General features: G+C 36.9%; 1 protein-coding gene across 1 annotated transcript in view; it reads left to right on the top strand.

Moving 5' to 3' along the window:
* The window catches only part of LOC123523197 (DIS3-like exonuclease 1), a 35098-nt gene extending 15329 nt beyond the window's left edge, over positions 1–19769 (top strand). Inside the window, exons 12-24 of the mRNA XM_045300894.2 lie at positions 10–158; positions 4394–4585; positions 5405–5507; positions 5865–5959; positions 8993–9149; positions 10896–10991; positions 13192–13344; positions 13981–14130; positions 15173–15277; positions 15572–15714; positions 17161–17332; positions 18231–18365; positions 18884–19769. Of these exons, the coding sequence (XP_045156829.2) occupies positions 10–158; positions 4394–4585; positions 5405–5507; positions 5865–5959; positions 8993–9149; positions 10896–10991; positions 13192–13344; positions 13981–14130; positions 15173–15277; positions 15572–15714; positions 17161–17332; positions 18231–18365; positions 18884–19042 (1809 nt within the window). The 3' untranslated portion in view covers positions 19043–19769. The remainder of the gene's footprint in view (positions 1–9; positions 159–4393; positions 4586–5404; positions 5508–5864; positions 5960–8992; positions 9150–10895; positions 10992–13191; positions 13345–13980; positions 14131–15172; positions 15278–15571; positions 15715–17160; positions 17333–18230; positions 18366–18883) is intronic.
* Positions 19770–21373: the final 1604 nt, after the last annotated feature.

Here is a 21373-nt window from a genome sequence, read left to right as displayed (position 1 = left end):
AAATTTCAGTTGAACGAATTGCCACAAGACACGACACAGAACCCCTGGAAGATGTCGGAAGAGGAAGTTAGCAGTCGTCGAGATCTGAGAGATTCTCATCTCATCTTCAGTATCGATCCAAAAGGTTGTGAAGATGTTGATGATACGTTATCTGTAAAGTAAGTCAATGACTGGCATGCTGAGCTTTACCAACCATTACCTGTTGCTATAATATGTATAAATGCTATGAATTGTTAATTGTTAAAAACAGTCATTGCCTAGGGCTTTGAGATAGTTTGTACTTTCTTATACGCCCATCTCTTGAAAGAGAGGGATGTATTATGTGAACACTAGTCCAAAAGCATGTCCGCTCTCTTAAGTCGAACAGTTTTCATCCGATCTTCACCAAATTTGCTGACAGTGTTTGTGGGGATAATATCTCAGCCAAGCTCGATAACCACCCAAATTGCCCTAGGCACTCTTGTGTTATGGCCCTTGAATTACTCGAAATCTGCGAAATCAGCCTTGTCCATTCAAAAAGTTTTGATCCGATTGTCAATTTCATCCCACATGGAACCTCACAAATACCTTGATTCCTTCTTACTCTTGTTTTGGGTTAACAAGGCATACAACATCAACATTTTATTACCTTTATGTTACATAACTGAATATTTAGACGGGCATATTTTGTGACAGTCTGGCACTCTTGTTTAAATCAGGCACATAGTTGCCTTTACGCAGATATGCAGCTGCATACATGTAGTTTAAATTGGCTAATTTAAAGCATTGTATTTATTTGGTTAAAATATGCTGGGATGATTGTTTCATACATAGTTATTGCTTACTTCATGTTGAAGTTTATAGGTTGTTTTCTTTTAAGTTAACATATATTCATAGTTAAAATGTTCCAATTTTTTAGTTTTTTTTATCTAAATTATTTGAAGGGACAAGACTTCTTGTAGACCTACCATAAAAGTGATCATAGTCATTTAATATACATAATTCTTTCAGTTGATAAGGCATTCTTCACCAGTAAATTGATTGTTTTACATTTACCAGAGAAATGCTGTGTTAACAAGAGATGTTTGTAAAACATGTATGCCCCCCACCATGGGTTGTTCCATTTTCAGTCCTGTGGTAAAAGCGACCTTGACCTTTTACCTACTACTAGTAACCCCCAAAACAGTAGGGGTCTTCAACTTCATAAGCCCAGTCATGCTATCGCGTTTGATGATACTGGGTCAGATGGTTCTCAATGGGTTTTTTTTTTAGCAAAAACTGTCTTCAAGGTTCAGACCCTTGTGACCTTGAGTTTTTGACCTTTGTCTGACTGACCCCAAAAACAAAGGGGTCTTGACTTAATTCAACCTGATCATGCTATCAAGTTTGAAGGTTCTTAGTCATGTGTTTAATGTCTATGTCCCTGTGATCTTGAAATTTGAATTATTGACCCCAAAAACAATAGAGGTCATCAGCTTCATAAGCTAAATCATACTATCAAGTGTGAAGGTTTTTGGTTGAGTGGCTCTCAAAGTATTGAGCAGAAACTGTTTTCAAGGTTCAGACCCCTGTGACCTTGATCTTTGACTTACTGACCACCAAAACAATAGGGTCATCTACTTCATAAGCCCAATCATGCTATCAGGTTTGAAGGTTCTGAGTTGATGAAAATTATTGAACATAAAATCTTTTTAAGATTCAGACCCACTTAACCTTGACCTTTGACAATCTGGCCCCAAAAACATTAAAGCTTATCTTTATATGTCCAACCATACTACCAGACCCCTGTGATCTTAACCTTTGACCTATAGACCCCAAAAACTATAGGGGTCATCTACTTTGTCCCTGTTCAGGTGGCTCTCAAGTTATTGGGCAGAAACTGTTTCCAAGGTTTGGGTCCCTGTGACCTTGACATTTGACTTACTGACCCCAAAAACAGTAGAAGTCATCTACATAAGCCTATTCATGCTTCCAAGTTCGAAGGTCTATGGTCAGGTGGTTTTCTAGTTATTGAGCAGAAACCATTTTCAAGGTTCAGGCCCCTATGATTTTCATTATAGGAGACTTGAAAGCTTGAAAAAAAATCTAGAGAATGATTTTCTCATTATTATGGGAGACTTGATAAAGTATTCTAGAGAATGATTTTCACTTTATTACAGGACACTTGAAAACAGTAATATAGGGGATGATTTTCACTTTATTTGTATCGGGAATGATTTTCTCTTTTTTAAAATAGAGAATGATTTTCATTTATTTCATGTTATTCGAAATAAAATAAGAACATGTAACATTCATTGTTTTATTTACCTCATTACTATATTTTACATATTTAAAGAGCATATAACGTAATACATGCATAAGAAATTTATGGTGAACCCATATAATGACTTAAAAATTTAGTTTTAAAGGAACATTTGCTAAAAGTAAATGCGTCAATAGATATGAGAGAAACTTTACATTTCCAAAGTAAATGCATCAACTGATATGTGTGAGAGAAACTTGAAAGATTAAGTTGGCATGTTTTGGCCGCTCTAAAAATCTTTGAGCGAGAGGAAACCAGGCGTAAACATGAAACAATACACGATACGATAATCCTGAAAAACCTGCAAATGGTATATAGTAGCCTACACGGACCAAACCCGAATGCATGACCGTAGACCTCAGCTTACTCCGGCTTCATACCAAAGTGGTACCTCAAAATAAGTCAAGAGCTACTGCCAAACATCTAGTGCTTATAAGTATGCTTTCAAACAAAAAAGAAGGATCCAAAATTATCCACCAGAAACGACACCTATTAAATATTTGTGACACAGCTCATGGCTACCACCGGTACCGACCAGACTGTTTGGGCCTATCATACGATCACCAAGGGATGTTTTACAGACACCACTTCACAAAACCCAATGCAACAATGGCCTCACTAATAACCTAGTGATGCCAACAGACACTTCACTTGTGCAAGACGCAAAAAGAACTACAGATAGCCAGTACTATAGTGATGCACTACGGACACTTCACTTTGCTAAAAAAGCAATGCAATATCAGACTCGCAAATACAATAGTGGTGCACTACAGGCACTTCACAAGCAAGCAACGCAATGCAATGCAATCTAGGACTCGCCAGTACTATAAGGACGAGACCTAGTGACCCGAAGCAACATGGGTCAACCAACCTTAAATAGCAATGTGCATCTTTCAAAATTAACAACCCTTGGTGTCGTGAGCAAGCTGTACTGGTTAAGGAATCCTAATAGCACTGATAGGCCCCTATATACGCATCCTACATATGCACAACTAAGCTGACTATGTCCATTACTGACAGACGACAATGCCAAATTGGCTGAACAGTTACGAAACAAATGTCTGGAGCTAAATGCCTATATTTATCTATAGTTCGACATTCACTGTATAAATTACTTCGTGACCATGAAAGAACCAACCCGATTAGATTTATCACCCTCGTTAACCAGATGCTTCGCCTGATCTCCTCAACTTTACCTGAGCGACAATCCTAATAATTAAAATAAAACAATTACTGATTGATAGAAGTGACAAAGAATTATTATCAGTGAGCTTTAACGTATCAATGAAACTTAGACATAAATGAAATAATAAAGAAAATGTAATGCACAAGTTTATATCATTTCTTTTCCTCAATTTATCTTAAGAATAAAAACGTCCTAGAGTAATCATCTAACTTCCAATATCCTCACAAAGTTGGAAAGAAACTTATTAAACAGACACTGATATACAAGTCAAAAACACAAATTCACTTACTTTCTCTAGTTCAGTTCCATGTACGGGATTCATCTCGATGTGTAATTTCCAAGCATCGCCATGTAACATTTACAGTACCTGGAAGTTCCTTACACTTAGTTTCTGTGTAACCAAATGTTCTAATGTAACTTCCTTGGATGTGTTTGTAATTGGATATCGGAGACGTCATAACGTTGCACTACCAGCTCACTGACAATTTCAACAAATGTCATAATATGAACGATCCTGAAAGGATAATACTAAAAGCAGCAAAACTGATACAAAATAACCCATGTTGCATGTTATACCAAGAAAAAACACTAAATGTTTAGGCGTTTCTCTCTTTCTTTTAACCAGATATATAAAGCAAAATTAATGCGTAGCAATTATAGGGGTGTGGCGGGAGGGTAAGTTAAACTTTACTGAACGACGTGTAGAAATACAGTGAAGATTTTGCACGGGATTTTTGCTTTTATATCGAACAGCAAGCCATGTTCTCGGCTCACTACACATACACAACAGTTCTGCATTGATAAGACGGGAACCAGTTTAACTCGGGGATAAAAGCAAATTAATCCCAGTTCCTTAGCAACGGAAAAACCTTATTTCTCAATAAATGAATAAAATTATTTTAAGGAAATAATTTATATTATTACAGGAGACTTGACAATGGTAATCTAGAGCTTGGTGTTCATATAGCAGATGTTACACACTTTGTGGCTCCCAATTCTCTGACAGATATAGAGGCTCAGAGTCGCTCCACTACAGTGTATCTGGCAGATAGACGTTATGACATGCTGCCAGGGGTACTCAGCGCCAATCTGTGTTCACTTGTTAGTGGTGTTGATAGGTATAGTAACTTACTATTTATCTTTATGGAATGTAGTTTTCTCGTATAAAATACTTAATTTATCTGTTGGTAACCAGATTCAGCATGTAATCTGTCTTGAGTTGGTAACCAGATACTGGATGTATGCTGTCTTGAGTTGGTAACCAGATTCAGCATGTATTCTGTTTTGAGTTGGTAACCAGATACTGGCTGTATGCTGTCTTGAGTTGGTAACCAGATTCAGCATGTATTCTGTCTTGAGTTGGTAACCAGATACAGGATTTATGCTGTCTTGAAAATAGGAATCGATCATCGGTTTTTCCTCTTGACCCATATTCAGTGTACTGTCCATTTAAACAATATATTCATACCTTTGGACATCTTTTTAAAGTCAGCTTTATTCTGTCTTGATTTTCCTTTAATTCACAATTACAATCAAATGAACGTACAGTTTAAATTTCTGAAAAAACTGATTAAACCTTAAGTATTTAGGCATGAGACATGCATCAAGCACAGTTCAGTTGACTCTTTTTCTAATCTGCATTGGAAATTACTTACATTTAAGCATGGACTAATCCTTACCCTGCTAAATTTCTATAATGAACTTGACTATTTTCCAATTTCGACAGTACCATTAACTGTTAAAAGGGGTGAATACCAAAAAGATACTGGCTGAAAAGTGAACAGTGCAGATCATGATCAGACTGCATGGAAGTGCAGGCTGATTATGATCTACACTGGTTGCAAAGGCAAAACCAATTGTGTCCAGTATGGTAAGGGTTAAACTAATACTTTGTTAGCATAAAATGAAACTGCATTTACAATATGATTATGTTTTAGGTATGCAGTCAGTGTTATTTGGGAACTTAGCCCAAGTTATGAAGTTGTTGATGTCTGGTATGGAAGAACAGTTATTCGCTCACAGTACAAACTGTTTTATGAGGTTGGTCTAATGTGTTAATTTTTAACCCAACTGTACAATGTATATTGTGACCTATCCTACTCACCCTAGTGGCAGCATCATGATGGATTTGAGAAAGATATTGATGGTTTCAAAGGTAATCATTTTGTTTAACTGAGTAGAAATTTTCTAAATGTTTACCAGTCAGACATGATGCAGACATGGAGCCTTAATGTAAACAAGTTTAGTCTCAGTTGTCCTGTTGAAGGACTCAGATTATAAAATCAGAGTTAGAGCACCACACCCGAATGGATTACCATGGCAACTTTAAATAAACTTAGATACACAAAAAAATGATGTTGACTGAAAAACTGAACAGTGTTATTGATATACTTACAGCTTGCGCAGGCCATGCATGAGGGTATCATAGATGCTGAAATAGTGAGAAATATACCAGAATTACATGATCTGTGGGGAGAGGAGCTTGAAATCAGGTAAGGATTATAGCAGAGTTATACAGTCTGTGGTGAAGAGGAGCTTTAAGTCAGGTAAGAAATATACCAGAGCTATGCAGTCTGTGGGGAGAGGATCTTGAAGTCAGGTAAGGAATAGACCAGCATTATACAGTTTGTTGGGGAGAGGAGCTTTAAGTCAGGTAAGCAATATACCAGAGTCATACAGTCTGTGGGAGAGGATCTTCAAGTCAGGTAAGGAATAGACCTGAGTTATAAAGTCTGTGGGGAGAGGAGCTTGAAGTCAGGTAAGAAATATACCAGAGTCATACAGTCTGTGGGAGAGGATCTTCAAGTCAGGTAAGGAATAGACCTGAGTTATAAAGTCTGTGGGGAGAGGAGCTTGAAGTCAGGTAAGAAATATACCAGAGTCATACAGTCTGTGGGAGAGGATCTTCAAGTCAGGTAAGGAATAGACCTGAGTTATAAAGTCTGTGGGGAGAGGAGCTTGAAGTCAGGTAAGAAATATACCAGAGTTATGCAGTCTGTGGGGAGAGGAGCTTGAAGTCAGGTAAGAAATATACCAGAGTCATGCAGTCTGTGGGGAGAGGATCTTGAAGTCAGGTATAGACCAGAGTTATACAGTCTGTTGGGGAGAGCTTTAAAGGTCCATTACTAAAACCCGAGCGAGTATTATATGAAAACCAGAGTTTGTAGCTGAGACTTCCTATTTACTGAAAATATGGCCCACTGCATTGGTTCTGACCAAATAGTCATGAATATGTTCAAGAATAACTAACAAATAAACAAAAAATGTTGCCTATGTCAAACCGAAAGTATGCTTTCAGACTGCTTACGAACCCTTCGAGCATCTTCGGACTTTTTCGGAAGAATCCTCCGAAACGAGGCTATAATTTATAAATAGGTGCAAAATATATCATATGCCCAAACGATAACGTGATTTTTACAAACTTAGCACATGGAATTCAACAATTTTGTAACTCACAAAAACTTCATGAAAATCATTCTTATAATACAGGTAACATACAGCTATACTACAAGTTTTCATAAGGACAATTCAGGCCCTTCCCAAATAAAAGTGTTTTTACAACTTCGTCTGTAAACTTTTTCAGTTAATCTCTTTTCAGTATAATTTTAAGAATATAAATGAGTAACTGTCTTACACTGCAGAAACAAAGTATGATTGAAATTTACCTAAATACACTTATTTATGTACACATGGCTACATTAATTTAATAAGATTTTAGACATTAAACACATTGTCTTGGCCTAATATATGTCACTGTCAATTTTAAATTTAAATTTTGTACATCTCATATTTTTCGTGCAAGTCGTGCATAATTACCATCATGGAAATACAGTTATTTTGTTGCGCGTCTTAAATGGATATTCGTTTGAAACAATTTTAAAATCATGTGATCCTGAAGAATTTCCGACCGATTACGGAAAAGCGATAAACATGAAAGTAGGACAAAATGACCCCCCATGTCAGTCTAAGAAAATACAGAAACAATCATTTGTTTCTCTGTACATGTGTTGATTTCAAGGGAATATTGCACGGCTATCGTAATGTTTAGTACTATATTTCAAAATGTGTAGTCTTTTTTTAAGATTTATGTCTATTCATTTGTCTTTATTTTGCACCTTTAAGTCAGGTAAGAAATATACCAGAGTAATACAGTCTGTGGGGGAGAGGAGCTTGAAGTCGGGTAAGGAATACACAGTCTGTAGGGAGAGCAGCTTGAACTTTGGTAGGGAATATACCTGAGTGACACAGTCTGTGGAGAGAGAAGTTTGAAATCAGGTGGGGAATATACCTAAGTGACACAGTCTGTGGGGAGAGGAGCTTGAAACAGTCTGTGGGGAGAGGTGCTTGAAATCAGGTAGGGAATATACCTAGTGACACAGTCTGTGGAGAGAGGAGCTTGAAATCAGGTAGGAAATATACCTGAGTGACACAGTCTGTGGAGAGAGGAGCTTGAAATCAGGTAGTGAATATACCTGAGTGACACAGTCTGTGGAGAGAGGAGCTTGAAATCAGGTAGGGAATATACCTGAGTGACACAGTCTGTGGAGAGAGGAGCTTGAAATCAGGAAGGGAATTTACCCGAGTTACACAGTCTTTGGGGAGAGGAGCTTGAAATCAGGTGGGGAATATACCTAAGTGACACAGTCTGTGGAGAGAGGAGTTTGAAATCAGGTGGGGAATATACCTGAGTGACACAGTCTGTGGGGAGAGGAGCTTGAAATCAGGTGGGAAATAAACCTGAGTGACCCAGTCTTTGGGGAGAGGAGCTTGAAATCAGGTGGGGAATATACCTAAGTGACACAGTCTGTGGGGAGAGGTGCTTGAAATCAGGTAGGGAATATACCTAGTGACACAGTCTGTGGAGAGAGGAGCTTGAAATCAGGTAGGAAATATACCTGAGTGACACAGTCTGTGGAGAGAGGAGCTTGAAATCAGGTAGTGAATATACCTGAGTGACACAGTCTGTGGAGAGAGGAGCTTGAAATCAGGTAGGGAATATACCTGAGTGACACAGTCTGTGGAGAGAGGAGCTTGAAATCAGGAAGGGAATTTACCCGAGTTACACAGTCTTTGGGGAGAGGAGCTTGAAATCAGGTGGGGAATATACCTAAGTGACACAGTCTGTGGAGAGAGGAGTTTGAAATCAGGTGGGGAATATACCTAAGTGACACAGTCTGTGGGGAGAGGTGCTTGAAATGTGGTAGGGAATATACCTGAATGACACAGTCTGTGGGGAGAAGGGCTTTAAGTCAGGTAGGGAATATACCAGAGTTATACATGCCCTGGGGAGAAGTCTCAGCTTTAAGTCAGGTAAGGAAATATACAGGAGTTATACAATCTGTGGGGCGAGGGAGGAGCTTAAAATCAGGTAAGGAATATACAAGAGTTATGCAATCTGTTTGCTTCGTATATTTTTACTCCCTTGAAGGGTTATATAAAAACTTGATAAGAGACTATGTGGAGAACAGAACTACTTGTTCAAGATTAGAGTTGTATGGTGAAAGGTTATTTTTGGTATATTTAAGATTGCAAGGACTGCGGGAGGCAATTGATGAACTGATGGCCGTTGCTCGAGGGTTGAAGGCCAGACGTGTCAAGAGTGGAGCTCTGGAGCTGGAAAGTGTTGAAGTGCAAGTTCAGCTAAGTGAAACAAAGAGCATAGAAAATCTTAATCCAAAACAGGTGTGTTATTTCAGTATTTTTATACCCTCAGATAGATAGTATATTTGGGCTGAATTGGAGTTCAGCATGTTGGTTGTTCATCTGTACATGTACAGTCAAACTATGTTCACTTGAACTGGGGTAATTCGAACATCACCCATCGTTCAACTCATTGTCAGGTCCCAGCAAAATTACTTTATGATGTATATAGTTGGATTGTTCAAACTACCTATATCTTAAACAAATTTTGCCGGTCCTATCTAATTCGAGCAAACAAATTCTGATGGTATTCTTTTCCAGAAGTATATCTCCCAAATACTGATGTATTTTCAAGAACAGCACATTATGTGACAAAAATCATGTATAGTCAAAGTTACACATGGTTGTGAAAGGTTAAATACCTCCTCAAGCCTGTGTGCAGAGCACAAAATTCATGTCAATTATGTCCCAAGGTCAAGGTCTTACTTAGAGGTCAGATTGCTCTAACTTTGAAATATTTACGCATAAATGTTTACGATCATAATATGACTAGGTTCATGAACCTCCCAGGTCACTATGTTTAAGTTGAAGGTCATACTTAAAGGCCAGATGTCTTGATAGCAACATTTTACCTTCCCTAACTCAGAGTAATAATCACATTAAGGGATAGCTCTAGTTATTATGCCCGTGGCCCTGAACATGAAACTGAAAGTAGTTTCAAAACTAAAGAATGCTTTTGCCTACTGTCTCTAAACTTAGAAGGATGAAACTTCATTGCCTGTGGTCAGTAGATGACACATTTTGTAATTTGGGTCAATAGGTCAAAGGGCAAGATCAGCATGATCTTTGATCTTGACAGGCCATCATGAGGGGCATACCTGTTTTACAAAGAACTCTCTTTCTTGAAAAAAAACAAAAAAACATCATATTAAGACATGTTAGAACAAAAAATTAACCTAGCAGTATTTTTTGTCTGCATGGGTGAGAGTTGTTTATGAAGTCCAATATATTATTCATTATTTAAGATATTTAATTATGTTGCATTTATCTTAAAAAATATTTCACTTAGAGTCATGAAAACATGTACAGTGAGGGTAAGGGCTGGGGGCGGAAGTGTCCTATGGACTCTCATCTAGTTGAGTACAGTGCAGTTTTTTTTAACCATTGCAGATGCTACCGTAAAACTTCACTGTCATCTTTCAGGTAAAAACACACAGTTACAGAATCAAGTCACATAACTCTTAACATGAACTTTAATAAAATTCCCCCAGCCCCTTCTTGGAGTTAGAAAATTTTGGTTGAAGTTTTGCGTCACAAAATTGCTTTCTCAAAACGCAATGCAGATATTGAATTGAAACTTTACACAATTCATTTAGGTGGATAAAACATAGTGAAAGGTGCATGTCCCATAACTGGGAACTGTATTTTTGTAAAGTTATGCCCCCTTAGGACTTGAAAAAATTCAGGTTAAATTTTGCATGGAAATTACCATCTCCAAAAACTAATGCAGGTAATTGGTTGAAACTTCTCACAGGTGTTAGGTGTAATTCAGCAAGATTATAGCATCAAGTTTCTCTTACATTAATTTGGATAATATACTTTTTCTTAGTTACAAGATCCATTTTAATGACAAAATGACAAGCCTTCCAGTAGTCAAATATGCTGTCATTAGACAGCTCTTCATATAATCATATTTTAAATGGAGCACTAATGTGAATTTCAAGATGAAAGAAAGAATCGAAGATTTAACCGTTAGATGTAAGAGTGTTTTGTTATTATTTGTTTCAGCATTTAGAGATCCATGACACTATTGCAGAATGTATGATATTTGCCAATCATTGGGTTGCCAAGAAGATAGCAGAAATGTTTCCAAATCAGGCACTTGTAAGTGAATTACTGTACTCTTTTTAGCTTACCTGAGCAAAAGGCTCATGGTGAGCTTTTGTGACCGCTCAGTGTCTGTCGTGTGTTGTCAGTCGTCTGTCCGTCAACATTTTCTAAAAAAAATCTTCTTCTTGAAAACCACAGGGCAGAATTACACCAAATTTCACAGGAATGATCCCTGGGTAGCCCCCTTTCAAAATTGTTTAAAGAATTAAATTCCATGCAGAACTCTGGTTTTGCCTTGGTAACCAAAAGGAAAAACTTTAAAAATCTTCTTGTCCAAAACCGCAAGGCATAGAGCCTTACTATTTGGCATGTGACATCATCAAATTGTGCCCCTGGGGTGAAAAGAGGCCCCACCCCAGGGGTCACAAGTTTTACATAGACTTATAGTGGAAAAAAACTTTAAAAATCTTCTTGTCTAAAACCACAGGACCTAGGCTTTTGATATTTGGTATGTAGCATTGCCTTGTGGTCCTCTAGCAAAATTGTTCAAATTATAACCCTGATGTGAAAAGAGGCCCTGCCTCGGGGGGTCTCAAGTTTTACATAGTCATGTAGGAAATTTTTTTTTAAATCTTCTTGCCTGAAACTGCAAGGCTTAGGCTTTTGATATTTGGTATGTTGCATTGCCTTGTGGTCCTCTACCAAAATTGTTCAAATTATACCCCTGGGGTGAAAAGAGGCCCTGCCCTGGGGGTCCTAAATTTAACATAGACTTATATAGGGAAAAAAATCTTTTTGTCTGAAAGTTCAAGGCCTAGGCTTTTGATATTTGGTGTGTAGCATTACCTAGTGGATCTCTAACAATATTTTTTTCAAATTATGCCTCTGGGGTGAAAAGAGGCCCTGCCCTGGGATCACTTGTTATATGAGTTATATAGGAATAATTACTTCAAAAATTATCAGATCATATTTCCTAGACTGTTTAATTATAATTACCTGATGACCCCAAGCGATTAGGGTTCACTTGACTGTGACCTTGACCTACTGACCTACTTTATAATATTTTAGCATCAGTTTGCCATGTAGCTCATATTACTATGGTGAGCGATTCAGGGTCATCATGACCCTCTTTTTCTAACTTCACATTATTAAATGTTCAAACCCTTGTCAAAAAACTGGCTGTAACCAGGCAAGCTGTTAGGCACTGGCTACAGTAAATGTAACTGTACAAATATTAAGGAACTTGCCAAGTTAAATGTAACTGTACAAACAACAAATAGGCAAAGTAAATATGTAACTACAGTCAGTTAGGAACTTCCCACAGTCAGTGTTACTGTATAAGCAGTTAGCAGCTGTCCACAATGAGCTATTGTACAAGCAGTTAGCAACTGCTTACAATAATTAACCAAGTTAGATAACTAAGTTCAATTTAATACAAACTACTACCCTTTAGCTTGACTATACAAAGTATATGGAGAGCTGTCCTACTACCCCCCCGCATCTGCATTCATGACTCATCCACTCTTTGGTTAAATGATACACTCTCACTGTATCTTTGTTTTACTTGATTGATTGCTTCAAATTTAGAAAAGTTATTCCTCATCATCATCCACATCACATGACATAGGGGTCATAACTCTCACACCAATATTTCAGGAATTATCCCCACTTTTGACTTAAAGTTTTGTTACATTTTACTGCATATCTGTTATTAAAATACAGAAGGGGTTAGAATCAAACTTAGACTGGATTTGATTCAAACTTAAACTGTTCTTGCAAATCATCCTCATTATATGATACTAGGCTCATAACTCCTGCACTAATACTACATGAATTATGTCCCCTTTTTACCTACAATTACAGTTTAATTTTGATGAATTTTCACACACACACCAATTTCTAACTTGATTTGATTCAAGATTAAAATGGTTGTCCACAACACAGGACACAAGGTCTGTAACTCTAGTACCAGTATTTTATGAATTATGCCCCCTATACTTAGAATTTCAGGTTGAAGTTGTGATACACTTGATGTGTTCTATCTCAGTTATTACTATATGGGTTTGAATTAAACTTAGTTGTTTCATCTTATTACTCACATGATATGACCTGTGGTGCAATACTCATGCAGAAATATTCCATGCATTATGTCCCTTTTATTCTAAGTTACTGTTTTGATACACTTGGATACTAGTATATGCAGGTACAAATGTAGACACTGCTGTTATAACATAGATTGTATTAATATTTTCAGCTTCGACATCACCCGTTACCTAAAGATGAACAGTTTGGAAACTTGAGAAGCTGTGCGTCATCACGGGGTTTCAATATAGAAACATCAAGCAATAAGCAGCTTGCAGAATCTCTAGACAGATGTGTGGATGCAAATGATCCTGTTGTAAATAAGGTAGGTGTGCATACACATTGGATATTTATATTTATAGTACAGCAAGAAAGTTTGAAGGGTGTATGGTGTCATCGGGGCCTCCGTGACTGAATGGTTAAGGTCACTGACTTTGAAACACCTGCCCCTCCCTGATGTGGGTTCAGGCCTCACTCAGGGTGTAGGAATTCTTCATGTGAGGAAGCCGTGTAGCTGGCTTCTGAAGGCTGTTGGTTCTATCGAGGTGCCTGCCTGTGATGAAATTATGCAAAGACGGTTACCTGGGGTCTTTCTCCACCATCAAAGCTTGAAGGTCACCATATGACCTTTGACCTTAAATTGTGTTGATGCGATGTCAAACCCAAGAAAAGCAAAAAATAAAAAAACAGGTGTCATATCACAGTCTGTCACATGATCATGCATGGGTGCATTGTTTGTGGTACGAATTACTTCAAACAGTTTTAAATGAATTCCAGTGTATACATGTGATCACCATGAAGTGCAGGACTGTTTAATGCCTTGTTATACATCCTTCTTCTGTGATATAGGTCTATGTTTGTATAGAATTAAAGACATATTTGTAAATATTGTTGAAACTTACAGATATCAGGTCTATTGTTATTTGTTATTTCGCATAAGCATGTCATTTTGTTTTTGCAGCTACTAAGATCTCTAGCAACACAAGCGATGTCAAATGCGGCGTATTTCTGCACAGGATGTTTGCCACGTGACCAGTTCTTTCATTATGGGTTAGCTCTAGATGCGTACACACACTTTACATCTCCTATAAGAAGATATGCTGATGTTATAGTGAGTATTACAAGAGTATTTCATTGTAATCATTCTGTCAGTATTACTGTAAAAGATCATATTTTCGCTGGGTCAAAATTTTGTGAATTTGAAATTTTGAATATGTTCGTGAGGTTTAATATTCGCAGAATTGTAAAAATGGTATCCTACTTGAATTTGAATTATACTAATGGTGAATACCTACGCGATGATTACTTTTTTGCCAGTTGTAGGGCCTCGCAAAAATAAACCCTCGTGAAAATTTCTGCTTTTACATAGATTACTATAAATAGTAACAGATACACCCTTGAAAACAGTCATTACTGCAGTCGTTGGTGGATCCATAGTGGTGCAGTGTGCTTGATGCGCCATAATTATAAAGGCCCTGGGTTAATATTCTAGCTGGCAGCAGTTAAGTGATTTTACCTTTGCGACCAGTACAGACCATGATTAGCCTGAACATCCATGCAGGCTGATTATGGTCTGCACTGTTCGCTATTCAGTCAGTAAATTTTCAGTGAAAACCCCTTTGAATGATAAATGGTACTGTCCAAATTGAATAATGGACAAGTCCATTTTAGAAATTAAGCAGGGTAAAGGTTAAATATTGACATTGATGTGCTGAACATTTTCAGACAGATTCTCAGATATTGATGGCATTTCGGATGAAATAAACGACAATATATTATACTTAAAGTTTATGGAAAATATGATGAATGAAAGAACCAAAATAAAGATAGTTATAGTAAAACTTCATTCTCTCAAACTCGGATAATTTGAGCACCAACCTTTGCTCAAACACATCATCAAGTCCCGGCAATATCCCTATATAATGTATATTGTTCGATAGCTTGAACTGCCAGTAATTCAAACCAATTTTGACGGTCCTGTCAAATTCGAGTGATTGAAGGTTGACAGTATACCAGATTAGAGATAATAAATAATTTGAGGAAAATTGTTAGGTCAGACATTTAAAATAGTATTTTTTGTTTTAATTGATCGTTTTTGTGTTCTAATTTTATGCTAACTCAAAGGATGTTTATTGAGCAATATATTTTTCTAGGTTCATAGACAGTTGTTGGAAGCAGTGAAGAAGGACAGAACAATATCTCTACCAACTTGTACACAGCTAGAGGATCTTAGTCAGCATATAAACAAGAAACATAGGGTAACTATATGTATAGTTTGGTGAACTTCTGTGAAGAAATTAAGGTTTCTCACCTTTGCCCCTCTGCATGGTCATCATTTGAGTAAGTCATCAAGCTGGCTCCTGGAAGTTTGGCCATTCTACCTAGGTACCATGCTGTGCCAGAAATGATCGTCGTTCATCACCATTAAAGCTTGATCTTGTTAGTGTATGTTAATTTATAATTAACAATGTAAATACTTAAAACTATTAATTAGCCAGTACGTGTTTATGTTACAACCCCAAAAACAAATACAGTAAGTAATGCTTTTTCAGTCTTCCCAGTATGCCCAAAGAGAATCTCAGGAACTATTCCAGTGTTTGTACTTCCGTGGACGTGGAACAGAGGATGAGAACTGTATTGTAGATGCTGTTATCTTCCAGCTACGCACAAATGGATTGTTTGTGTTTGTTCCAAGGTAGGTTAGGAATTTGGGCAAACATTAATTCCCACTATTGGACTGACACATGCACGAGTGTACAATATGCTGACTAAAGGTTAGGGTTAGGTGTTACCTAGTTTATAGTGTACCATTCAGTGTGTGTGTACAGTCAATGTGGGAGAATTAGTGCTGACCTAGAAAGTTGTAGTGTACCACTGTTCTGATTGTATTATGGTTGTGTAATAGCTTGGAGTTACCGAAAGTGTGTTACAAACACTTGATGTTCAAGTAAAGATTTTATTCCCCGAGTGTCCCTGAACTGGAGAGCATATAAAGTTTGATCTGGCTGGCTGTCAACCACATCATCTTGTGCACTTAATTCCTACAGTTTTCATCCAGTTCAAATAAAACTTGTTACACATCATGATGAAGTAGACACTCAGTCAAACTTCATTCACTCGAACTTGGATTAATCAAACGCCACTTTTCGCTCAAAGTCAACCATGAGGCCCCAGCAAATCCCTATTAGGCTATATAAAGCATATGAACAAATTTTGCATGTCTGGTCGAGTTTGAGGAAACGAAGTTAAACTGTATTTTGTCTTAAGTTATGTCTGTTCTCTGATCATTTTCAGGAGCTATATATCATACATAGTTCACATTATTCTTTTTTACTTGGAAAATAGGGAAGGACGAATATCTCATGGAAAATTACCTTTGTTTAATAAATAATCAAGGCCTTCGCGTTGTTTATCGTAGAATTTACCACGGATCAGAGTTCAGATGCGTAGGAATTGAACCACGAGGGCGTTAGCCCGAGTGGTTAAATACTGAAGCATCTGAACGATGAACCGTGGTAAATTAGACGATAAATCACAAGAAGGCCTTGATTGTTTTCATTCTGACATGCACGTTGATATAATTTCAATAAATATTATGCTGGAATTCATTTACGCGAGGAGTAATGTATCGGGACGTCAAAATTGACGTCGTAATGCTGTCTTACCGGTCCGTGCGTCAACCGTTGTTTATCGCAGGATATATTGCGTTAGATTTTCTTCTTTGTTTAACTGGAAATCAATTCGAGCCATGTTAGAATAGTCATTTAATTTTGTCTCAACCTTGCATTGTATTTGCAAACTCTTGATTTGTAATGTTCAGCAGTTGCTATTAAGTTTTAGACTAGGGAAACCTATGAATTTTGACTGGTAAATTATTGTACAAGATGTAATCTACAGTTGAATCTCTCTACCTCGAACTTGCTTATCTTAAAATTCTGGCTATTCCAAAGACATTTTCAAGTCCAGTCATGAAAACATGTGCACAAAATAACATTTTAAGTCCAATTTCGGTTATCTGAAAGTAAAATCCTTGATCCCTTGGAATTTAAGATAACGAGTTTCAACTATATTTTATTGCAGTTTCTTCGTTTGTTAATTAGTTTCAAGTTTTCATAAAACAGTGTGTGCATGCTTTATTTAGATATGGTATAAAGGGACCTGTATACTTGAAGAGCAAAGACGGGCAGGTGCTCTATGTAACTGCTACAGATGAGGCAGAATGGACGAGTGGTGATGTAACAAAACATGATACATACTGTGTTGTAGATAGTACCCTCGGACAGCAAAAATACTGCCTACTGCAACATATAACAGTAATGATTTAATAAAATATACCAGTAGTTAAGATATTGCTTCAAAGTCTGAAAGATCAGATCTTTATCATAAACACAAACAAGCAAATTGATAACAGACTTGTTTCCATAGTCTGTTTTTGAGGCATTTAACCTCACAGCCCCTGTCACTATTGTAATATGTCTGCAGCACTTGGATATGTGAGTGCTATTTAAGCTAACCTGGTTCAATATTGCTCAAAGGGTCAGTCTCTCAAACTTGCTTGAGAGACCACATCTATTTAGAGACCATGTTTTTGGTTCCTTTTTGTGTTAATTATGTATATGAACCATAAAACCATGGGTATCAGTTTGATTCATTTTTGGCAGGGGCCACAACTCTACTATCATCATTGGGCGTCTAATTAAAAAAAAATGTCTTGTTCATGCGTTTCTAATGGAATGCTTGATCATGCTTAAACATGGATTAGACAATAAGAATTAAACAATATTTTATGCATTTGTAGTTATATTACCAACATTCTCTTCTTTACTCATTGCATTTGCCATTTCTTTATATTGAAACGTTTGCTTTTTACAGGCAAAAACAAGTTTACAAGGGGTTTGTTTCCATTAACACAGTGTTTAATGTCATCTTAAAATAATTCAAATTTCCATATAGTGAAAAACAGAGCTGAAAGTTGTGGTCCTGTACTGCACAGTAAAACTGCACAGTAAAACTGTCGGAAATGCCCTTTTGTAAGCTGTTGGTTTAAGTGCAGTATTGTTATGTGATATAAAGAAACCATCAAGCTGGCACCTGGAAGGTTTGTGGTGGTTCTTTGTTGCTTACCCATGCCAAGAGAGAAGCATAAAGCATTCTGTGTTCAATTAACTATTTCTGTGGAGTATTTGATGTAAACATACATTCATGTTTCAGGTAAAACTAAGTCTGCAGGATTCTTGGGCACATGCCTCCTCTCTAAGATTGGAACTCTTGTCAAACAAACCACATAAAAAGCCTCTGACTGACATGGAAGATGTTGCTAAGCAACAGAAAGCTTCAATCATACAGGTGCATACTGACATTACTTTTTATACATTTAGACACGAATATTGTAGAAGTGAATCTTTTTGTTACAGTTTGTGAAGGACTGAGGAATAACATTCTGCGAACAGAAATGCTTGCAAAAAATAATAAAAATCTTATTAAAATCAAAGTATGAAATCAATTTGTTTGGAGCAGACACTCGAGTTTGTATTTTACTATCTGTTGACTAGTTCTGTTGTGGTATGGTATAATCACACAGCAAGTCTGCACTACTGATAAAATGTTTGCCTTGTTTTGTTGAAGTGATAGAAATTAGTTCAGTCAAGTGATTCTTTAAATAATATTTTCTTTTTTAAAGAACAACCAAGAAGAATTTTATGTCTATGTTGGGACTTAAGTTCATTGCTTGGCGCAACCAGGAAATCTTAAATATTAGTCCCTTGAACACCATTAGACTGATATGAAAATGCCTAAAGTCCTTTCCATTTTCAGTGTTTAAAGAATCTCACAAATATCAGCACTTGTTTCATCTTTTTTTCCAGGAGGTATCATCAGAAGCTGTAGAAAAACGTTTACAGTTAGAATCTTATGATCTTGGTGAAAACTTCCTGCAGCTCAAACATAAGTATGGACAATCTGAAGACAGCATGTACCATCTGTTTACATCATTTAAACAGACTGCTTTAAACTGTGACACATAAAATGAAAGGTTATAAAAGTGTCCAATCTCCATGAAAATTTACTGTTGGTCAATTTCAAGACTAAGTTAAGAATTTACAAATGGAGGTGTACAAGATTTTTAAGACTGGTTTCCATAGTAAGCTTTATAATCCTTTGTTCCAAGATTGTAAATGTGGAAACCAGTCTCATAATGAAATTTTAGGTAGATTTCAAATTATGTTCAGAACTGACCAATCAGATGCCAGAGTTCTTAGACTGGTCTACAGATTAAGCTTCAATACTGGTCCAAAACTTTAGCAGAAATGCAGCAATAACCATCCATCATGTGAACAGACTGTGGTAAACTTGGATTTAAGCATGTGAACAGACTATGGTATACTTGGATTTTAGCATGTGAACAGACTGTGGTAAACTAGGATTTTAGCATGTGAATAGACTGTGGTAAACTGGGATTTAAGCATGTGACTGTGGTAAACAGGGATTTAAATTAAAAGCTTCCATTTGGTGATAGAATGTGTCAGTTGGAACTTTGAAGTTACAGATAAAAACTATTGATTATTTTTCGAGACATGAAGTATGATAGCAATTTAAATGAATATTTCCATTGACAAGACAATAACCAAATGTTACATGTGGATATTGATGGAAGTTGTGAAGCTTGGTGTATGATATTGTTGAACCATCAGCTGTGCTCATAAATGAAGACTTTCGTAATTGAAGTGTTAATAAATCAAATTTGTACCCTGATTTATATTAGAGGGGCCTCCGTGGTTAAGGTCGCTGACTTCAAATCACTTGTCCCTCATCGATGTGGGTTCGAGCCTCACTCGGGGTGTTGAATTCTTCATGTGAGGAAGCCATCCTGTAACCAAATGTTACATGTTCGAGCCTCTATCTGGGTGTTAAATTCTTCATGTGAGGAAGCCATCCTGTAACCAAATGTTACATGTGGATATTGATGGAAGTTGTGAAGCTTGGTGTATGATATTGTTGAACCATTAGCTATGCTCATAAATGGTTAAGGTCGCTGACTTGTGAGGAAGCCATCCAGTAACCAAATGTTACATGTTCGAGCCTCACTCGGGGTGTTGAATTCTTCATGTGATGAAGCCATCCACAGGGGTCACGCTGTCGATCGCCACTTGAGCCATTTGCGACAAAAAATTAAATGTGGCTCCGAAATTTTCTAATTGGCGAAAATGGCCCGAAGCTATGTCTGTCTGCAAAACTACGAATATTGCCAGTTTTACGAACCAAAAGGTGTGAAAATCGATAATCTGTGTAAGACACAACATCCGTTATTGAGAGAGCCAATTTGCAAATTTTTTATTTGATCAGGCAGTTAATTGGCGATAATAAGATTATTGAATAACAAACTGGATAATTATAATCATCATTTTTGTGCACTTGATACGATTTTATGAACAGTCGGCCGTTAGACAAATTTTCTATGATTGCCGAGGGTATAGTTTGGGCAAAAACAAATTAAAATGCTTTAGACAAGCAGAAATTGTAAGTATTGAATAGCTATGATGATAGAAAAGCAATAAAACATAGGTATTTTTATCAAATATTTAATTCTAACTTACGTTTTCCGAATTTGTCACCCGTTTTCACGACCGTAATTTTCGGATATTTCTGTCATTTCTGACGAGATTTTTTAGTGCAATCTTAACAAGAGGACCATGATGGTCCTGAATCGCTCACCTATCCCCACATGACCCAGTGTTGAACCGAGTATGACGTCGTATTTACTATATTTGACAAAGTGACCTAGTTTTTGAGCATATTGACTAGAATCATCAAGATAAAAATTCTGACCAATTTTTCATGAAGATCCATTGAAAAAATAAATTGACCTCTAAGAGGTCACAAGGTTTCTCTTTTATTTGACTAATGACCTAGTTTTCAAGCACGTGACCCACTTTTAAACTTGACTAATATCAACGTGTGAACATTCCATAATTTCATGAAGATCTCGTGAAAAATATGCCTCTAGAGGTCACAAGTTTTTCTATTTTTCGACTACTGACCTAGTTTTTGACCGCACATGTCCAGTTCTGAACTTGACCTAGATATCATCAACTGAACATTCGCACAACTTCATCAGATCCATGAGAAATTGGCTCAGACATCACAATATTTTCAATTTTTAGACCTATGACCTAGTTTTTGACCGCACGTGACCAGTTTTGAATTTGACCTAGATATCATCAGATGAACATCTGACCAATCTTCATCAAGACTCTTGAAAATATGGCCTCTAGAGAGGTCACAAGTTTTCTATTTTAGATCTACTGACTTGTTATTGAACCGCACGTGACAAGTTTCGAACCTGCCCTGGTATCACA

The sequence above is a fragment of the Mercenaria mercenaria genome, chromosome 8 (assembly GCF_021730395.1).
Source record: "Mercenaria mercenaria strain notata chromosome 8, MADL_Memer_1, whole genome shotgun sequence".
In the NCBI taxonomy this organism is placed as follows: Eukaryota; Metazoa; Mollusca; class Bivalvia; order Venerida; family Veneridae; genus Mercenaria; species Mercenaria mercenaria.
The sequence above is the reverse complement of the archived record's forward strand: the minus strand, read 5'-3'. Positions and strand labels throughout refer to the sequence as shown.